The sequence below is a fragment of the Salvia miltiorrhiza genome, chromosome 2 (assembly GCF_028751815.1).
Source record: "Salvia miltiorrhiza cultivar Shanhuang (shh) chromosome 2, IMPLAD_Smil_shh, whole genome shotgun sequence".
Taxonomy (NCBI): domain Eukaryota; kingdom Viridiplantae; phylum Streptophyta; class Magnoliopsida; order Lamiales; family Lamiaceae; genus Salvia; species Salvia miltiorrhiza.
In genome coordinates, this window is record NC_080388.1 from 61,480,313 (window position 1) to 61,502,792 (window position 22,480).

The 22,480-nt window shown below is 38.9% G+C and overlaps 1 protein-coding gene across 1 annotated transcript; it reads left to right on the top strand.

The window, feature by feature from the left end:
- The first annotated feature begins 5,853 nt into the window (after positions 1-5,853).
- Positions 5,854-8,607, top strand: LOC131010885 (7-deoxyloganetin glucosyltransferase-like). Its single transcript, XM_057938582.1, has 2 exons — positions 5,854-6,481; positions 7,520-8,607. The coding sequence occupies exons 1-2, from the start codon at positions 5,977-5,979 to the stop codon at positions 8,443-8,445; spliced, it is 1,431 nt and encodes a 476-aa protein (XP_057794565.1). The 5' UTR covers positions 5,854-5,976; the 3' UTR covers positions 8,446-8,607.
- Positions 8,608-22,480: the final 13,873 nt, after the last annotated feature.

A 22,480-nucleotide genomic window follows, 5' to 3' on the forward strand; every position in this document is an offset into this window, starting at 1 on the left:
ATTCCAACCAAAAATATACTCTCTCTGTGCCATTAAAGTTGGCCACATTCTTCTCGGCACGGAGATTAAGAAAAAAATTGTTATGTACTTGATTAAGTGTGGTCCAATAAAATTGAAGAGTTAATTAGATATGGTCCACATTCTACTTCTCACTACACCTTCTGGCTGCCGGCAACAGCGCCGCCGGCGCCGGTCGTCCAAAAAACCAAAAAACCCTTGTCGCTGAGAATCGCATAGCCAACAATCAAAAACCAAAATATCAATCCAATTGTCCTCAAATCAAACTAGAAAATCAATTTTCCCCAATTTTCCACAATCAAACCAGAAAATCAATCCAATCAAAAATCAGAAAAACCAGAAAGTGAAACCCCTTGTCACTGAGAATTGCATGACCGGCGGCCTCACCACCGCTGGCAGAGATGAGAGACCGAGAGAAAGAGGGGTGAGCCGGTGGCTGGTTGCTGTGAGAGAACGGCTGCGCCGTGGTTAGGAAAAGAGCGCCGTCGTGGCTGGGGAAAGGGAATCAGGTGAGCCGGCGTCCCCAATCACCACCGTCCCCAAATCGCGCCATCTCAGATCTGGGTGAACCACGCCCAAATCGCGCGATCCCGAACCCTAAGGTAAGCGATTGGTGCCTTGCTCACTGGAGACGAAGACAGATTCATATGGGGAAACCGACGGTCAGACGAGAGAGAAGAGAGAAGGCGTCCGACGGAGAGAGATAGGGAGAGAGCAGAGGCGATGTTTTCAGTGTGTACGCGCGAGAGAGAGGTAGAGGGAGAGAAAAGAGGCGAGGGAGGTCGGGGGCGGGGCGGGGCGGCGGCGGTGTCGTCCGCCGAAGAAGAAGAAAGAAGGAGAGCTTAGAGAGTGGACGGCTAGGGTTAGGTGCAAATGATGGAAAAATAGATGTAAGTAGGTTAAATTAGGGTTTACTTAATAACTTAATTAGTGGCCTTAATTAAGTTAAATTTTTGCCATTTTTAGAAAGTGGCCAACTTTAGTGGGACCAATCAAAATGGAAATGTGGCCAACTTTAATGGGACGGAGGGAGTAATAATAATAATAATAATTATTATTATTATACTTTTTTTCCCTAAAATTTTATTTCTATTTTATCCCTACATATATTTTGCATTGGAAGACCTATGTCACGTGTAGCGTGATTTAAATTTGGACCTATATATACTATGTGGGGATTGGATACTACCAGATCCTACCCATATATGGAATCCTGTAGATCTCACTCCCTTCATAGTATATATAGGTCAAAATCTTGACCACACACGTTGACTACGTGGCGCACTAAACACGCGACATGTCACATATTGTTATGCATATTTGTGTGTAACTTAATGCATAATTATGGCGACTGATGTGCCAAAAAAAGAAGAAGAATTTTTTATAAATAAAGAAAAAAAACTTTTTTTAAAATTTTTTAAAAATATTATTTCTATTTTATGTCTGCGTGTATTTTGTCTTGCACGTCTCACGTTCCTACTGCGCTAAATACACACATTGTATGATTTATATTTAAGATTTATGTACTAAGGGGTGAGATCTACATGATTAACTTTTTGTATATATTGTATGGTTCTTACAAAACTGCACAATCCACCCCAAATTTTCTTTTATTTAATTCATTATCTCCTTTACGTACGAAAGATGACATTACTATTATGACATGAATATTACACCACAAAAAAAATAAAATCTATAATGTGTGGTGCTGAAAAATTGCACATGCCATACCAAAATTTTTAAATTAATTATCTCTTTTTTTTGTTTTTTTTGGAGTTAATAAGAACCGGTAACTACTACTAAATTTTGATGTATATTGGGTAATTTATCTCTTTTTTATATAGCGTGTTACCGTGTCTTACGTATAGAAAGTTAGAAACCAACACTAAAAGAGCATCTTGAAATATTTAAGTATTAATTACTAACCATCAATTCTACATTTCATTTTACAACGTACATATTTATAATTCAAAATTTGTTTATCATATATATTTAGATATACCTAAATTTATGCGTAAAAAAATATAATTTAATTTAAGTTAAGTTATCTCTTAAAAATAATTATTTATAACCTTACAAAGTGAACAATTTATTTCAAGAACATAAAACTAACAAATTTAAGAACATAAATTGCATGATAACATTTTGATATCATCGCAATATTTTAAAATTGACTTTGAGTGTGAAAGAGATTTAGAATATAAGGGATCATTTCTAAAAATTATTTTAAAAAGGAAAAAAACTACTACAAAATTTTTATGGATTAATAAAAATAGTAATACTAGTATTATATTTTTTATGGACGGAGTTATTTACAAAATTAGACCATACGGTTTTTGTAGTTTGAGAGAGTTTCCCAGTTGTACAATATTCGATGCAATTAGAAAAGCAAAATGATTTTCTTTTTCTTTTTCGATTGATAGTATTTAGGGCTGAGCATCGGTTCAAAACCGAACCGAACCGAACCAATTTCACAAAACCGAAACCGAACCGACATAGGTAGTACACGGACCGAACCGAACCGCCTGGAGCCCGAAAATCGACCATAACCGAACCGGCCGAAACCGATCGGTTTCGGTCGGTTACCGAACCGACCGATTTGCCCAATTTTTTGAAAAACAGCCTGTAATATTCGAAAAAAAAGTATAAAAATCTGCCCAAATCAAACCCCAATCTATGCATTCATTCGATTTACCAACCACCAAAAATTCGGAAAAAAAAACTGACCAAAACAAACTTCAAATTTTAATCGAAAAAACAACAAAAATTCGATTTACCTTTCGGACGAGGAGAGAAAGGTGACGGGTGGAGGTCTGCGTGACTGCGTCAGGCTTCAGCGGCGGAGGAGAAGCCGATCTGGAGTCCTGGACGGCGGGTCTGGGCCGTCTGGCTCGTGCTGGAGACGTCAGACGCGGCGGGGGGCGGCCGGCGGTCTGCTCGTGCTGGTCTGCTCGTGCTACCTTGCGCGAAGAATGGAGGCGACACGGGCAGGTGGTCGCCGGTCGGAGAATGGAGGCGCGGCTGGGACTTGGGAGGGAGGGAGGAGAGTTGGGTTTCAATGGAGAAGGAGGCGCAGGCAGCAGTTCAAAATTGGGGGGAGGGCTAGGGTTTTAGTTTTACATTTAGTAAATGTAATATAAAAATATAAAATAAATAATATATATCATGTATCGGTTCGGTTCGGTTCATAACCGAACCAAAACTAAAAAACCGACAACCGAACCGATACCCATCGGCTTTTATACTTAAAAACCGAACCGAACCGACAACCAGAAATTCTAAAACCGAACCGAACCGAAAATGATCGGTTCGGTCGGTTCGTTGCTCAGCCCTAATAATATTGGTCTGAGAAACAACGTAATTTGATTCCCGGTTCTACAGGTAGGATTCGACATTTTTAGAGTTTATCTAATAATAACACTTTACATGTCTTGGAATTATTAATGTAAAAATTAGGGCACTTTTTCGAATGGGGGAATTAATCCAACTGCGTTTAGACGTACTTCATATGGGGACAAGTGTGTACTCGTTCATAACGTAGAGAAAATAATCTCCTTAAATTATAATTTTTTTCATATAAATTACATACGTAAATTAAAAAATTTAAATACCCCACGAGGATAAACTCGAATTCAAAATTAAAAATCTTAAGCATTAACCATTTATTACTAGACCAACACACACATACTCATTAGACTATTTATCAGTTACTACCATACTGCAAGGCGCAAGGAAAAAAATTATCAGCACGCAATATACTAATACAATATTAGATTCATCATATATAGTGAATAAAAGATAAGAGATTTTTATTTTAGTGATGTTAGCTTATAAATACTCAAATTTTTCTCATTTTTTGATTTTGCACCTCAACTTTAAAATCTGTCCATAAATACTTGAACTTTAATTTTTTTTTTAATTTTACACCTGACGAAGTTTTATCTCCAAATCATTGCTGACATGGCATCCGAATTAAGAGGGATGTTTGAAGTGTATAATGAAGCAAATAAGTTTGTTGTCAATATGAGATGTAGAATATGTAATTATAGAATTTGAAATGTTAATCCAGCTACCAGATCATCAACGATTTTAGGGTAAAAATACGCCAGGTGCAAAATCAGAAAAAATTCAAAGTTCAAGTATTTATGGACAGATTGTCAGATTTTAAAGTTGGAGTGTATAATTTGAGAAAAATTTGAATATTTATATGCCAATACTTTTATTTTATTTATATTTCATATTTTTTTAGGCGATTTATTTTCATATATTATACGTGCAGTTTTCACATTGCCAGCACCGAAATCAAATCCGTCTTTGACCCTTCAAGTGTGCCGCCATTGCGCAACTGAGTTTTTCTACTGTTTTCTTACCTTATGTCGACACAAATTTAGGGACACGTTGCAAAAACATTATTTTTATAATATTTAAGATAATTACAAAGTCAGAAATTAATTATGGAGATAATTTTTTTATGCAATATACTAATAAAATTAAATATAGAGAATCATCGAACATGAGTCGAACTCACGAGCCGCTCCCAATCACTGGGCGGTGGAACCATATCTTGAATTATAGGCCCCAATAAAATCGAGATCGCCTACAAAATTTAGTGAATATTAAAAATAAAAACATTTCAATTTTCACCCGTTGTTGCAGCTTATGTATTTATTATGATGTCTACGTATCATAAAATGGAGACAAAAGTATCCCAACACAATTTTTTATCGAGTTCGTCGTGCGGTTGACCGCATAGTACATGCGGACGATTACTTTTAATAAATATATGATATACATTTATTCGTATAAAAATATATTTATGTAATAGTACACATTCTCATGAAAAATTAAAAGTAACATTTATTGTGAATAAATGTAATAATTTAGAACTATTACATTTTATTGTAAAAATAATTACTACTTTTTATTACAAAAATGATTACTCGACCAAATAGTTAAGAATAAAATTATTAATGTGTGAAAATAACTAAAAATAAAAGTTCTTATGAATAAAAATAAACATTATTGTGAAGGAATGTAAACTTTCAAACCGTCCGCATCGTATGCGCGCAGTTGACTGTACATGAGAATTTGCGTGTCTTATCATAATATACATAATTAAAAAGACACATCATAATATACATAATTAAAAAGGTGCACGAAGGAATAATTTTAATGCGATCTCTCGTATATAGTATGGTGAGACCTTGAATTAATTTAATAGGTACTAATTTAATGTATCATATTACTAATATTTAACTGAATTTAAATCTTGGAAGGGGCGAAAATTGTACTAATATTTTAAATTTCGTTATTCAACAATAGATATTGACTTATTCATTATTTTCACTTATCACGAAAAATAAAAATATTATATGTAAAAGGATTAATCATATTTGAATCCCAAATTTTTTAAAATTAAAAACCTTCAATTTTCATCATTAAAAAAAAAATCACTATACAAAAATTGGGAATGAAATGATGTGTTATTTCATCGAATTCTTAAGTGAAATTCTTTCTCACCTCATCCAATAATACCATGTTGTTCCACTTAAAAATCCGACAAAGTGACTCATCATTCCATCGTTGAATTTTGTATGTGCAAAGATACGTCTTTAAAACAATACTAAAAGTTTATAATTATTAAATATATAACGAAAATCAAGTATAGTTTAAAATTCAAAACATAATTAAACCCTATATAAAAAGTGAGAGAGTCCAAACAGCTGACATTCACATGACATATTTACTAACGTAACGCATGTACATGACAAATTTAATTTCTCTTCTAGCTTGTTCCAATAAAAAGTCAAATGAGATCTCCATTTGTTAATTTTTGACTATCCGATTAAATTATAATATAATTAGGTGAAGAACGGTGTAAAAATACACAGTCTGGGTGCCTATAAATAAGTGCAAACAAAATTGTGATTCTCGAACACCATCCTCTATATATCAAAAATGGGTGCACAGAGAAAAGGTCATGCAATCTGCATCCCATTTCCGGCTCAAGGCCACGTCAACCCCATGCTGAAGCTCGCGAAGCTCCTCCACAACCACGACTTCCACATCACCTTCGTCAACACCGAATACAACCACCGCCGCCTCCTCAAGGCCCGCGGCGCCGACGCCCTCCACGGCCTCCCCTCCTTCCGCTTCGAGACCATCCCCGACGGCCTCCCGCCCTCCGACACCGCCGACGCAACCCAGGACATACCGTCCCTCTGCGAGTCCACCACCACCACCTGCTTGGCCCCCTTCAAGCGCCTCATCGCGCGCCTCAACGCCGCCGACGACGCGCCCCCGGTCTCCTGCATAGTCTCCGACGGCGTTATGAGCTTCACCGCAGACGCCGCCGCCGAGCTCGGCCTCCCTGAGGTCTTGTTCTGGACCACCAGCGCCTGTGGCTTCTACGCTTACACGCAGTTTGAAAAACTTATTCAAATGGGTTATGCACCGCTTAAAGGTACATATATATTTCTCGACTCACCTATCTTTAATTTGCACATAATATATATACTATCAAAATACCGAGTGATTATTTTTTATCTTTATATTTATGGCTATTATTATTATTATTATCTTAAAATGACTATTTCATTAGTCCACTCTGTGTTTCGTGTCCTTCTTCAAATTGAAGTTTTCAAGAAATTTGTTACTAGTAGTATTGGTATTTTTTGTACACCCAACATTTTCATGTGCATTGATGTCCAGTGATTGTGATATCGTACAAAGTCCATATAGCAAATTTGTACGTATATATATTTAATTAAGAGTTTGCTTGATGTTCCTCTAATTCCAACTTGACAGGAAGAATTAAAACTGGTCATAATTGAAATCATTATTGAGGGGAACCTAACATATATGGATTAAAAATATATAGATTTAGAACATACTAATTAAAGAAACTAAGTCAAGATTTTGATGCATATAAATACAAATGGGTCAATTCAATTCGCGCTGTCCAAGTGGAAGAAATATCCAGAAGAGGACAAGGGCAGTCTTAAATTCGCTGCTGTAATTTCTAAATATACAGTCTCTTAATTATATTCAAATTAGAAAGGGAAAATTATATATATTGTATATTCTAAATTATGGTTATTTAACAAAAATACCATAAACCAATACACAATTAATTTGAAAATTAATAATTATACAGTACCGTTGTTCCATTTTCAAGCCTCATATATAACTAGATTTTTTTTTCAATGACACGAGTCACACGATTATTCTTTAAAAACAAATGAAGTATAGAGCTTTTGAACAATTTGCATAAGTCGTCAAAAATCAGACAACAGGATACAACTTTCTTAATTAATTACCCGATTACACAGTCGAATACCTCACGTTGACATTACCAACAACTCAAAACTTTTTGATTTATATATATGAAATTTAAACAATATATAAGCTTTTGTTTTAGTTTTAAACAACAATAATTAATTGTGGATTAAGCAACAATAAATGTGAAGCCGGTTGATCCTAATGTTCTAATTTGGTGCAGATACAAGCTACTTAAGCAACGGATATTTGGACACTGTGGTGGAAGGAATCCCCGCCATGGAAGGCATACGGTTGCGAGACATCCCCAGCTTCATCCGCACCACGAACCTGGACGAGTTCATGATCAGATTCATCTTCTCTGAGACCAAGCGCGCCCATAGCGCGTCGGCCATCATACTAAACACATTCGAGGCCCTGGAGCTCGACGTCCTCAACGCGCTCTCCGCATTCCTCCCGCCCACCTACGCGGTCGGACCGCTCCACCTCCTCGAAACCGAGTTAGATGACGCCCACTTGGACCGGCTCGGCTCCAACCTGTGGAAGGAAGAACCCGAGTGCCTCGAGTGGCTCGACTCGCAGGAGCCCAACTCGGTCGTCTACGTCAACTTCGGCAGCATCACCGTCATGACCCCGGATCAACTCACCGAGTTTGCATGGGGGCTCGCCAACAGCAACCGCCCCTTTCTCTGGATCATAAGGCCTGATCTCGTCTCCGGTGACAACGCCGTGCTGGCGCCGCAGTTTTTAGAGGTGACAAGTGGGCGGGGCCGGCTGGCGGGCTGGTGCCCCCAGGAGAAGGTCCTGAGCCACCCAGCCGTCGGCGGGTTTCTGACGCATAGTGGGTGGAACTCGACTCTCGAGAGCTTGTGCAGTGGGGTCCCCATGATCTGCTGGCCGTTCTTCGCGGAGCAGCAGACCAACTGCTGGTACTGCTGCTCGCGGTGGGGAGTTGGGATGGAGATTGATAGCGATGTGAAGAGGGATGAGGTTGAGAAGCAGGTGCGGAGCTTGATGGGAGGGGAGGAGGGGGAGGAGATGAGGAAGAGGGCGGCCGAGTGGAAGAATCTCGCGGCGGAGGCGGCCAAGGGCTCGTCGCGTCGGAATCTGAGTAAGGTTATTGATGAAGTGCTGTTGGCTAAAGTTTGAGATTTTGCTGCTCATTTTGTCCAACACGTGTGTGGTCTTCGTTTTGGTTCAATTTGAGGTTTTAATTTCTGTATTTTTTAATTTTTTGTTTGTTTTGTGATAATAGCCTTGCATTTGTAATATTGTTACTGTTTTCGTCTCTTCTAATTAATTCTTGTGAAATCTTCTCGTCTTCAGTCGAATAAAAAAATACGCGACTAGTAATTTATCATGCACGAAATTTGATTTTTAACATGAATTTTGATTAAAGTAAGTTTACTATGATTTATATCTTCGACCAAATTAAATCGAATGTGGCACGTTGAAATTTTGATTTGGACATCCAAGCATTTAAAACAATGACATCGCACATGTCTGACTATTTGAACATATTGTCATTTCATTCAGCGAGTTATGATTATGAATTTTGAGCTCGTTTAGTGAGTTCCATCGTTATTATTAAATAGAGGTTTTTTATAAAAGAAAAAGTAAAAAGAATCCCTTGAGAGCACAAAACGCAGACTAAGGGCACGAAACTCGAAAAGAGATCGTTAAACAAAGAAACCTGAAGACACTAGCGATCCCATAAATCAGGATAGTCGTCCATCTCATCTGACCAACGTCTATGAACTATGTTATTCGTTGCATTCATGCTATCACTATTGCTATAATCAACCACAAAGTTCCTCGGATTGTAGCCCATTTCCCCCGCACTCCTGAGGCGACCTTTTATGCTACCTTCCGGAACTGCTTGCATGGGCTCACTTCCCATTCCCTTTCCCGTGCCCTTTGGACGGCCACGTCCCCGCTTGGTCGTCTTGTCCGAGAGTAATTGCATCCCCTGACTAACCTGCTCCTCTAACCGACTAATGCGATTAGTAATATTGTCCGGCCCAAGAGCGGACAAATCCTTGTTACCTTCATGCGAAACACCCCCGCTTTTGTCCAAAGTTGGGTCATGTTCGAGAGCAACAACAGTTTCGTCAATAATCGGTTTGTTCAAACCCGTGCCATCCGGAGCCTCCATCTCCAAAGTTTCCTCCACATCAGAGTCCTCCTCGTTAATGACCAAGTCACTATCTTTAATCACATCTTTATTCCCCTGAATCGGAACCAGTATTTTGTCCAACAAATCCGGCTCAGATAAATGAACCCCGAAAGACGGTCCAGAAATAGGATCCACGCCCGTATCCAAACAAGTCTCCGCATTATTCTCCAAGTCCAGAGCCTGAAATGCATTTCGTGTCTCGACCGCCTCTTTCTGAAGAACCGGAACAACAATCTGTTTTTTTACCGCCTGTTCGGCAATCTTTGACCAAGCCGCAGCAGGTTTAGCTGCCAATTCCGTCAGAGCAACCTGCTGCTGCTTCTTCAAAGTGGCAGCCTCCTGCATATTTGCAGCCTGTTCATTTGAGGTAATCGCCGCCTGCCAATGCGGCCCATTGTTAGCCTTGTCATTGACAGTGTCATTCTGCTCACTCATCCCCCCAAACTTCGACTTGCGGCATCTATCGGGGGAGTGTCCCGTAATCTTGCAACGACCACAATAAAGAGGGAGATTTTCGAAAACAAACTCAATATGAAAAGAAAAATCCTCCATATCAATAAGAAGAGTATTAGGAAGAGGGTGAGACATATCTATTTCAACAAGAATACGGGCGAAATGTCCAAAATCTCTACCTGCCGAAGCACCATCGATCTTTAGAGGATGGCCCAAGTAACGACCAATTCCAGAGATAATTTGTGGATTCCAATACTCGATAGGAAGATAATGAATTCGCACCCAAACATTAGCCAAGTGAGAGTTTTCTTTGAATGGATCAAAGTTGCGAGTCCACTCTCGGAGCCGAAGAAGACCCTTTGACAACTCCCAGATCACCTTTGCCTTTGCCGTAGCTTTATCAGTTGCTGTAGTAAAACGGAGCGTGTAAAATCCCTTTCCCAGCGGAATCAGTTGCCAGTCAGAATTTATACCCCAAATCTGTTGAAGCTCCGATTTCAACTCCATAGTTGAACGTGGCTTATCGCCTTTCCCCAGCAGAAGTCGTCCTGTTAGTGCATGCTCAAAAGCTTGGACCTCCTTTAAATATAAAGCCTTAGGAATTTTGAGAGAGAATTGATCTCCTTCCTTTGTTGGACGCAAATCATGAAAAACATGAGCAGCTAAATCTTGCCGTTTAACGGGCCGCTTAACAGTAGCACTGGCATAAGAAATCCTAGCGTTATCGGCCACGCTAGGATTTACAGAATTCATATCAACTGCCGTGCAATCGGCATCACAAGGTTTTGTGGCCGATGTCTTCCCAGCGGCATCCTGGGCCTCTGTAGTCTTCACCGCGCTGTTACCAACCGTGACAGATATAGATCGAGCGGAAGAAGATGAATGTTTAGGGTGTTCAAAATTCGCAGAAACAGAGGGGAGATTTAGGAATCCCTTATCTTGAGTTCCGGCTGACGAGGTGGCCCGAGTAGCCGAATGAGTCATGGAGTTAAAGCTTGATGGAGGAGTTCTTGAAGCTCCCTTATCATGAGCTCCGGCCGGCGAGGCTGCCGGAGCAGCAGGATGATGATCCAGTCCGGTGGCGGCTAGGGTCGGCGCTGATGCTCGTTGGCGGCAGAGCTCAAGGAGGTGCGCAGCCGCCTCGCTCAGGAGCAGCCCGTCGTCCGTACGTCGCTTCTCAAGATGGTGCGCGGCTGCCCCATCTGCTGCTGCTCGGTCCAACCGGCGAAGATGCTGAACGGCGAGCTCTCTCGGCGATGAGGCGGAGCAGCGACTGCTGCTGGATCGGCGAGCGGATCGGCGATGAATCTCGACTCTTCCACTACTGCTGCTGGATCTCTCTCCAGCCTCTCCGGCACGCCGATCTTGATGGAGGCGCTGTGGAGGAGCTGCTGGAGGCGCTGCTCTCGTCAAATCAGAGATGAACAGTGCAGATTGCGAATGAAAAAGATGGATGAACAGTAGAGCGCTGCTCTCGTCTGACTTTAGAATCCGGTATCGTCATTATATAATCCGGTATCGTCATTATATAATTTAATCTTAATTTAGCAAGTTATGTCATTTAAGATCTTATTAATGGAGCCCAAAGTTTTTTTAGGCTCATAACCTTGACTGTTTTGCAAATGTAGGACAAATTTTTTCGGGCAATTGTAGGACAAATTTTCAAAAATTGAGCATAAGTAGGACAAATTGAGTCCGAAAAATCAATTTGTCCTGCAATTGCAAGCCCAAAATTTTTTGTTATACAGTCGCAAAATGACCAAAGTTACGATCCTAAAAAAAGAGAGAGAAGAAAGAATTTTTAAAAAATTTTAATCTTTAAATAAATATAACTTTTACATTTCAAATCAAATATTTACATAAAATATATCAAATTAAAGCTCTTATTGTGATCTTTAATTTGATATGCATATTAATATTTTGAGCGGCAATTTTGGAGTGGCAAGATATTAAATTTTTTGCCACGCTAGAAAAGAAAATATAGGGGAAGAAAAAAGGAAATAAAATAACCCTTAAAGACAAGATTTCAATTTGAGTGGGAAATTTGGAGTTATAATTAAATTCAAGGTTTATTTATAAATTATATTTTTTAATTTTTTTTATCTTTTAATTATTTTATTTTATTTCTTTCTAAAATTGTAGAATTCGACTAATTATAAAATATGTAATTTTCATAGCAAATTAAAAAGATCACAATAAGAGCTTTAATTTGACATACTTTATGTAAATATTTGACTTGAATTGTAAAAGTTATATTTATTTAAAGATAAAAAATTTAAAAAAATTCTATCTTCTCTCTCATCTTTTTAGGTCACTAACTTTGTTCATTTTACAAATGTAGGACACAATTTTTTGGGCTTGTAATTGCAGGACAAATTGATTTTTCGGGGTCAATTTATCTTATTTATGTTCAATTTTTAAAAATTTGCCTTGCAATTGTAAGCCCGAAAAAATTTATCCTATATTTATAAAACAGTCAAAGTTATAGGCCTAAAAATACTTTGGAACGAGGTGGCTCTTTGGATTGGCAAGCAAACCGCGTTCCATTGCAAGGTGAGGGAACATTTTAATGCTTTCATTAATCTGGGGTGCAAGAAAGAAATGCGTGCTCTGCTAGGTGTTTGGGCTGGAGTGATTTGGGTTTTGTGGAAGAAGAGAAACGAGTGTAAATTCCAACAAGAATATTGGAATAAGAATCGGGTTCTTGCCGACCTCAAATCGCATGTGTGGAGCTGGATGAATGTTCATAACATTCCGAAAAACCCAACTGATTTTAGGAGATGGACTTTGGCAGCAATTTTCAGCAGCTAGTTTTTTCCTTGCTGAGAAGCCCCGTTTTTCTGTTTTCCTCTTTGTGTAATACCTTTGGTACTTCTGGTACCTCCATCTTCAATATATTTGCTTTTGTCTGCTCAAAAAAAAGATCTGTGCGAGCAAGGATGAGTTTTGTCGTTGCAAATTTGGCTTCCGTGTTAGATATGTGTTAGCCAGATGCCACCTCACTCAATTAATGTTACTAGGTTGATCAAATCAAATTTAATTTGATTGGAGATGTAATTAAATTGGGCTAAATTTACTAAAACTATAATAATTTCACATTTTTTAAAACATTTTTTTAAAGTCCATGTCAAAAAATAAAATTCGTTCAAAATTTGTATGCTAATAATCCAATTAATTATGCATCTAAGCTAATTAGAGTTCATAACTTGTTTTCAATTAATTATTTCAAATTTCTGTTCATGAATGATCAATTAATATATGTGCTGATAGTTTCATAATTAGGTTTCTATAGTTCTTCTTAGCTTCAACATTTAGGTAAATGATTAATGCTAATTATTGTTGATTATTTCAAGTACTATAAAACATTAGAAAAACACAAAATCTCCTGTACATCCGGGTGTACCAACACTCGGGTTGACCTGTACTCAGATCCTGACTCGCATGCTAATTCAAACCCGCATCCTGATCCAAATCGTGTAAATGACACTATTCAGTTGTACAAATGACATTGCTTATAATTGACACTATTCAATTATATAAATGACATTGTAACATTTTGAAATGTTATAGTGTCGTTTTCAATCTTATAGTGTTATTTAAAATATTATAGTGTCATTTACAATGTTATAGTGTCATTTATATTTCTGAATAGTATCACTTATACACAATTTCATTTACAATGTTATAGTGTCATTTATACGCAGTGTCATTTGTATAATAGAATAGTGTCAATTACAGACAGTGTCATTTGTATAATCAAATATGATCATTTATACAATTTGAATTAAAATGCGGATTTGAATCAGAATGCGGATCAAGATCTAAGTACAGATTCACCCGAATTTACCCAAGACCACCTCATAGTAAAATTATAACATAGATCAAGATATTTTATATTTGATTAGTCCGACTGTTTTATCTGCCGCAACTTTTAGGGGACCAAACTATATGGTTTTGAGTTCAATTATTAACTTAAATTTTATTAAAAGAGAAAAAGAGAAAACAGAGAACAAAAACCCTTGAAAGCACAGAAAAAGCAGACTAAGGGCCGAGCCTCGTTAAAACCTTGATAAGAAAACCCGAGAGGGAAAACCTTATCAAGGAAAAAAAAGTACTCGTACAGAAAAAGATGCAAGGGAGCTGAGATGGAGTTATTTCAGAAGCTCCGGCCGAACCATTGCCCCTAAATAACCCCGGCACCCAAGCACCGAAACAAAGGAACGAAAGCAAAAAGACCCAACAACAGAAAACAGGAGCCGAACTCCAAACTAAACTAGGAGCTGGAAGACAAGAACCAAAAAACACCCCCACCATGCACGCCGCCATGCCTACCCATTCCCACGTAGCTCCCAACCAAGCCTCCAGCACCCCCCATGCACATCAGACCATGCAGCAAACTGACGCACGTGGCCCAGCAACCGCCGCCCACCCAAAACCAAACGCCGCAGCCGTCCACGACACAGCAACACCAAACGCTAAAAATGAGAGACAATACGCACATGGCTGTGACAAGACATATCTTGTCGAACAGCTTCTTGGATCACCTCATTTTCATGAGGCCACCACTCTTCCTGCCGATCATTGTTAGCGAGGATATCAGCCACTTTATTCCCTGCCCGGAAGATGTGAGTCACATGAAGCTCGAAACTCTTAAGAAGTAATAACACTCTCTTCAATTGAGCTGCAAACCGCCAAGGAACAGCGTTTGAACGGGATTGTAGCAGTTGAACAATATAAGTTGAATCCGATTCGATCCATAACTGTTTCCAGCTGCGTGAGTGAGCAATTTTAATCGCCGTGATAGCAGCAAGGAGTTCCGCTTCGAAAGCGAAACCGATACCTCCTTTGATATGGAAGCAACCCCGAACCCAGCTAAATTTATCTCTGAACACTCCACCAGCTGAAATCGTACCCGGAGCTCCTAACGCCGAACCATCAGTATTAACTTTAATCCAGTTCTGTGAAGGGGGCCACCAATAAACGTTGACAAACTCAGGAGGCATAGCCGCCCTCGCTTTAATGTCAATTTTCCGAAGAATCATTAACTCCTCACAAGAATTCCACATGTGTCCCACTTTCCTGAAATTACATTCAGTCTCCAAATAAGCAACCTTTATAGATTTTAAAACACACCTCCAACTGAATTTTTCCTCCTCAAAGATGCAAGAGTTCCTGTGGCTTCAAATACTCCATAAACAAGTGATGATTCCAACTTTCCAATAGCACGCCAACTGCGTACTCATATCTTTCTGATTCCATGCAGCAATAAGGAAACCGTGGATGTCAACGCAGCAGAGCAGATGAGTTCGATTAAACCATTCCAGAAAATTGCTCCACACCATTTGAACCTTAGAACAGCTCCAGAAAACATGATCCATGGATTCTCCTCCATCCATACAGATCGCGCAATGATTTGGCATAATGAGCCCATATTTAATGATCCGATCCAGCGTCGGCATACGCCCATGAAGGATACGCCAGCAAATAAGAGATCTCCTGATAAGAATATGCTTTTCCCAGATCCAGCTTCCCCATTTAACCTTCGAAAAACGATGGCAATTTTGATCAAAAGCAAGAGCAGCTGTTACATTACCATTAAGAGAAGGCTTCCAAAATCTCGTGTCTTCATCATCTCCGATAGGAAGAAGGAGAATATCACAAACCACCTCTGGGAAGGAATCCACAAAAGATTGCGTAAAGTGCCAAATCCCATCGTGAAAATAATCCGCCACCGAATGGGAGAGAAATTCATGCACGTAGCGGGGCACTCCACATTTATCCGCGACACGATATCCTAACCAATCATCTGTCCAAAAATTAATGTGAGTACCAGTACCAATATAACAATAAGAATCATGAAGTAACTGACTAATCTCATTGCGAAGACCATTCCACACCGAAGAGGGAGCCATAACAACTTTCAACTGTCCAAAAGGCTTTAGATATCTTTCTTTCATCATATTATAACCAAAGCCCTTCCCACATAAAACGCTCCAAGCTCTTTTCATAAGAAAGGAACGATTCATAGTGGTGAAGGAACGTATGCCCAGCCCTCATTCCTCCTTGATAGCGCAAACCCGCGCCCAAGCCACCGTGCAAACAGAGGTTTTATCAGCGTCCCCGGTCCATATGAAATTGCGACACTTCGCATCTAACTCCTTGAGCAACGCTCGGGGCCATTTATAAATCATCATAGAATGAGTTAAAGAGCTTTGGATCACCGATTTAACCAAGCAAATTCTACCCGCCATCGAAAGTTGCTTACCGCGCCATCTAGAGAACTTATTCACAATCTTATCATGAATATTCCGAAGATAAGAAGAACGAACACGCCCCACGAAGAGAGGAACGCCAAGATAAATGCAAGGCAACGAACCCATCTTAAAATCCACCATAATCCCAATCGCCCGCTTAAGATGAGAAGGCACTTTGTCCGAATAGAAGATGTTCGACTTTGCCGGGCTATAGATTTGACCAGAAAGCGAGCCATAAAAGTCGAGGATCTTCTTAATAGTCGACGCATTATCAATAGTAGCCTTGCAGAAGATCAAGATATCATCCGCGTAGAGAAGATGCGTGGGAAAAAACGAAGAGCAAGTCATCTTCATAGGGACCAGGTGACCCGACGCCACACAATTCGCGAAAAGAGAGCTCAAAACATCCTCTGCAATACCAAATAAGAGAGGAGAAAGCGGGTCCCCTTGCCTAACCCCACGAGAACAGGCAAAGTAACCGTGGGTTTTACCATTGTAAAGAATGGAGAGCCTGACAGACTTAAGAAGAATTTCAATACAGCGAATAAACTGAGCGTCATAACCAGCCACACGCAACACCTTGAAAATGAAGTCCCACCGAAGCGTATCAAAGGCTTTGGTAATATCAATTTTGCAAGCCATATTCCGACCACCACCAGTTCGCCTCATACAATTAACTCCCTCCGATCCGAGCATGATGCAGTCATGGATAGAGCGGCTGCTAATAAACCCAAACTGATTCACCGTCACACATTTAACAGCCACCAAACTAAGACGATTCGCTAAAATCTTGGGGGTGATTTTATAGAAAAAGTTGGAAAGAACGATAGGCCTAAGATCCGTGACCGAATTAACCACATCCTTTTTTGGCAACAACACCATGAAGCTGGAATTACATCCATTCAGAAGGTAAGCATTCTGGAATAAAGCCCTAACCGCTCTCCAGATGTCCACCTTGATAATCCCCCAACACGATTGGAAAAACTTCCCCGAAAAACCATCGGGACCAGGCGAACTGGAGCTATCCATAGCGAAGACAGCAGCAGTAATCTCGTCCTCCTCAGGAATTCTAGTTAGGAGTTTATTATGATGCTCATCCACCACATGGTCGATAGACGCCTCAATAGCAGCAGTGTCAACCTCCTGAGTATTGTTCTCCTGAAACAATGAAGAGAAATAATCAACAATATGTTGGCTGATTGCACTTTGATCATACACCATATCTTCCGCAATCTTGAGGTGCGAAATAGCATGCGGCTTTTTCTTGTATTTAAGCATCGTGTGAAAGAAGGCAGAATTCCGGTCCCCATCATTCAACCATTTAACCCGGGCTTTCTGCTGCAATAAACTATTTTTCCTGGACAGAGTCGTGTTGATTTTAGCTTGCATCGAGACCTCTCTCTCAAACAGATCGTCATTGTAGCCCACCGAAGCAATTTGATTCTGGACCTCCATGAGGTCCTCATTCAGATCCTTAAGCCGACAATCCACCTGCCCAAACACGTTCATGTTCCAGCTCTTCAAAGTCCCACGGAGCCTTTTAAGCTTCATCATCACCGAGAAAATAGGACATCTGCTGTTCACTTCAATGGCCCACGACTCAGCCACCATATCTTGGAAGCCCTCATGCATCGTCCACATATTCAAGAATTTGAAGAACCGAGGCCCATGATTCATAGTTGTCTCACACTTAAGTAAAACCGGTGAATGATCCGAGGTGACTCTAGGCAGAACATGAGAATGACAAGAATTCCAAGAGGCCGCTGATGTGTGTATTTTAGCTACCTAGTTTAGTGCGCGTTTTGCCGTGGTTTCATGTGATATTACATGTTTTGCTATGTTTTGGCGTAGGAATTCGAAGAAGTAGAGATGGAGCTGCTGATGGAAGAGATGGTGGAAATTCAAGAATATATGAAGAATTGCAAGGAAGATGGAGGAATTTTAGAGATTGGGCTTGAAGATAATTTTTCCAAATTTAATTAAGTTCAAAACTCATTTTTCTTAATTATTTTGGGCTTGATTTTTGCTAAGGGCCGAAGCCCGTGTAGAAGACAAGGAAGGCGGTAGCTTAAGAGAATCTTAATTCCCTAATTTTGTTTCCAAATAAAGCGCCGCATATAGAACTCTGATGGGATTAGGACTCTTATTATTATTTTGCATTAGATCTAGCCGCATGCATGCATGCAGAGACATTAGTTAGGTTTTAATACTTTTGATACACATTCACTTTGCAATATACTGCAGCCGCACCTTTTGATTTCTTAATAGAATAGTTGACTTTTGCTTTTTGATTCTTCATGCAATTTGATTTCCATGCAATTTCAATTCCCACGTCTTTTTAGCTTTTGATTCCATAGTTCTACTTTTATATTCTTGTTAATTGATTCATCATAGCGGCTGGAATTTGTTCGAAGGAGGGCAGACGACTTTTTCTTCCAATCGGTTCAAGGGTTTATTTAATTTCTTGCAATTTATTTCTTAGTTTGTTTCGTTTATTTTCTTAATGTTTAATTTTATTTATTTGATTGTTTTTATTTTAAGCATGAGTAGCTAATCTTTTAATTCGGCGAGAATAATGAAACTCTAATTTGATGATCTGTGAGACCTAATTGGTTTAAAATTGATTCCTATTGATTTCAATTAATTCCTAGGTTCCAAGATAATTCTGATTTTATTTAAGTCTGGCCAACTTAGGTTTAATTGGATTACAGTCAATTAGTTCCTGCCAATCCGTAATTGTTGGAATTGGACTAATTAGTGATACAACTACCGTGTTCGTAGGGGGAATTAATTGGTATATTAATTATTACTAGCGTCTCTAGGATAATTGATATAAATTGGGTTCCTTCATCTTAATGCTATTAGAATATTAAATCTAGGTCTGGCGTCTCCAGCTAGGTTATATTTTAATAAGGGAAATAAACAGGTCTGGCGTCTCCAGCTGTTTATCGACACAGTAAGTAGGAATTGGGGTACGTCCGTTGCGTTTCACGGTATCCTATAACTGGTTGATTGATAGGGATTAATTAATTATTGCGTCGAGGATCAGAGTTGAATTAGAGTGGATTTATTTGAGCCGAATTACCCTTTTCATATATTTACTTCAAGCGTATTTTATTTGATTTAATTCTGCATTCTTAGTTAATTAATATTTTTTCAAAGTTAAGGCGTGGTGGCATCACCAAAAATTTAATAGATTTAGGGAATTGAATGATTTTATCTGCTCTCTGTGGGATCGACCCTGCATGTTAGATTTAGGGAATTGAATGATTTTTGTGAACCTTCTCTTTGGTCCCATTGTGCATGTTAGAATTGAATTACATCCTAATTGAAATTTTGAGGAATGTGCATAAGGATGCTTGTTTGCCCAAACAGAACCCGAGCCGAAATTACATTCTGAATCTAGGACAGATGGTCTGTTTGGCCAAACAGAGGATGATGATTGACAGTTGGGCAGATTGTTTTTGATGTACTCTTGCATGATTGTGTTGTTTTAAAAAAGTGGTGCAGAAAAAAAAAAAAAAAAAGAAGAAAAAGAAAGAAAAAAAAATAAGAAAAAGAAAGAAAAAAAAAAGAGAGGAAATAAAGGTTGCACCAAGGTTGAATTAGTATACATGCATTGAGTTGTTTGATGATTATTGCCCATGGTTGAGTTGGAGGTTATTCTTCATATGTTTAGATTTCTTTGGGTGTGATTTGATTCGAGCATGCACGATATTTGATCTTCAATATTTGAGCTTAGGACCCCTAGGATCTTGCCTACATCATTGATAGTCCTTAAGCCCCATTACAACCAAAGAAGAAAGACCTTTTTGAGCCATAATGTGACTGCGAAATATCATGACTAATTGGAGTTTCTTCTTGTGTGAGAATTACCTTATCTTATGGAGAGATTGAATGAGCGTGAGAGTTGCACTCATTGTTGCCTAATTTGGACTAGATTGATGATGGAAACACACTTTGGAGGTTCATGTTCTTAGTTCGAGAGTTGGGAAGTGATGGTGAATTGCATGATTTGATTTGATAGACTGTTTCGTTCCTGATGCTTTGATGTTGCTTGGCTAGTCGTTTGGTTTGTCTTGTCTCGTTTTCCTTTCTACTTTCCTGTTCTTTGCGTGTGTCGTTGTGTCTGTTTTCCGTTCTTTCGTTTCTAGAGTCTTCGTGTCAAGGAAGGGAGTTGCTTCTAGGGGCTGAATTTCACCATTAATTCTTCTCTTATTTCATACTTGAGGACAAGTATGATCTAAGTGTGAGGGGATTTGATGTGTGTATTTTAGCTACCTAGTTTAGTGCGCGTTTTGCCGTGGTTTCATGTGATATTACATGTTTTTCTATGTTTTGGCGTAGGAATTCGAAGAAGTAGAGATGGAGCTGCTGATGGAAGAGATGGTGGAAATTCAAGAATATATGAAGAATTGCAAGGAAGATGGAGGAATTTTAGAGATTGGGCTTGAAGATAATTTTTCCAAATTTAATTAAGTTCAAAACTCATTTTTCTTAATTATTTTGGGCTTGATTTTTGCTAAGGGCCGAAGCCCGTGTAGAAGACAAGGAAGGCGGTAGCTTAAGAGAATCTTAATTCCCTAATTTTGTTTCCAAATAAAGCGCCGCATATAGAACTCTGATGGGATTAGGACTCTTATTATTATTTTGCATTAGATCTAGCCGCATGCATGCATGCAGAGACATTAGTTAGGTTTTAATACTTTTGATACACATTCACTTTGCAATATACTGCAGCCGCACTTTTTGATTTCTTAATAGAATAGTTGACTTTTGCTTTTTGATTCTTCATGCAATTTGATTTCCATGCAATTTCAATTCCCACGTCTTTTTAGCTTTTGATTCCATAGTTCTACTTTTATATTCTTGTTAATTGATTCATCATAGCGGCTGGAATTTGTTCGAAGGAGGGCAGACGACTTTTTCTTCCAATCGGTTCAAGGGTTTATTTAATTTCTTGCAATTTATTTCTTAGTTTGTTTCGTTTATTTTCTTAATGTTTAATTTTATTTATTTGATTGTTTTTATTTTAAGCATGAGTAGCTAATCTTTTAATTCGGCGAGAATAATGAAACTCTAATTTGATGATCTGTGAGACCTAATTGGTTTAAAATTGATTCCTATTGATTTCAATTAATTCCTAGGTTCCAAGATAATTCTGATTTTATTTAAGTCTGGCCAACTTAGGTTTAATTGGATTACAGTCAATTAGTTCCTGCCAATCCGTAATTGTTGGAATTGGACTAATTAGTGATACAACTACCGTGTTCGTAGGGGGAATTAATTGGTATATTAATTATTACTAGCGTCTCTAGGATAATTGATATAAATTGGGTTCCTTCATCTTAATGCTATTAGAATATTAAATCTAGGTCTGGCGTCTCCAGCTAGGTTATATTTTAATAAGGGAAATAAACAGGTCTGGCGTCTCCAGCTGTTTATCGACACAGTAAGTAGGAATTGGGGTACGTCCGTTGCGTTTCACGGTATCCTATAACTGGTTGATTGATAGGGATTAATTAATTATTGCGTCGAGGATCAGAGTTGAATTAGAGTGGATTTATTTGAGCCGAATTACCCTTTTCATATATTTACTTCAAACGTATTTTATTTGATTTAATTCTGCATTCTTAGTTAATTAATATTTTTTCAAAGTTAAGGCGTGGTGGCATCACCAAAAATTTAATAGATTTAGGGAATTGAATGATTTTATCTGCTCTCTGTGGGATCGACCCTGCTTATCACGATACTAATATATTTTGATAATTCTGCAGGAATTATTTTGGTGGGATACGACGTCCACCAGCCGCAAACTCCTCCGAAATCAGAGCTCTATCAATGGTCGACTCCACATGCGAAGGCATAAAGCGCCTTCCAGACCAAGTATACTTAAGACCAACTTTAGGCGGCTCAATAAAACCAGTGGTATCAATAAACTCACGAAATTCCCTGCAAGAACTGGAATTAGGAAGACAAGCACTACTTCTTTCATGGGCACCTTTAACAGCGTTGAAGTCCCCAATGAAGACCACCGAGCCCGAAATATGATCCAGCAGATCCAGCCAGAGCCGACGCCGGAGGATATACGTATTCGCACCGTGAACAACAGCAGCCTTAAACTTGAAGTTGTTCCAAACACACTCAATAATGATCGCCTGATCAGAGGAAAAGATCACCTGAGCCACCACATCAGGATGAACAAAGCACCAAATATTAGAACGCTTGTTGGTCTTAGTATTTTGATGACAGGGAATAAGATTAAGCGACTTCCAAAACGAAGAAGGGATCTTAGAGAACT

Bases quoted from the DNA above. Each gene is read 5' to 3' on its own strand.
- LOC131010885 (XM_057938582.1), top strand. From the start codon at position 5,977: ATGGGTGCACAGAGAAAAGGTCATGCAATCTGCATCCCATTTCCGGCT. The intron at 6,482-7,519 runs GTACATATATAT...AATTTGGTGCAG, and splicing joins GGGTTATGCACCGCTTAAAG to ATACAAGCTACTTAAGCAAC.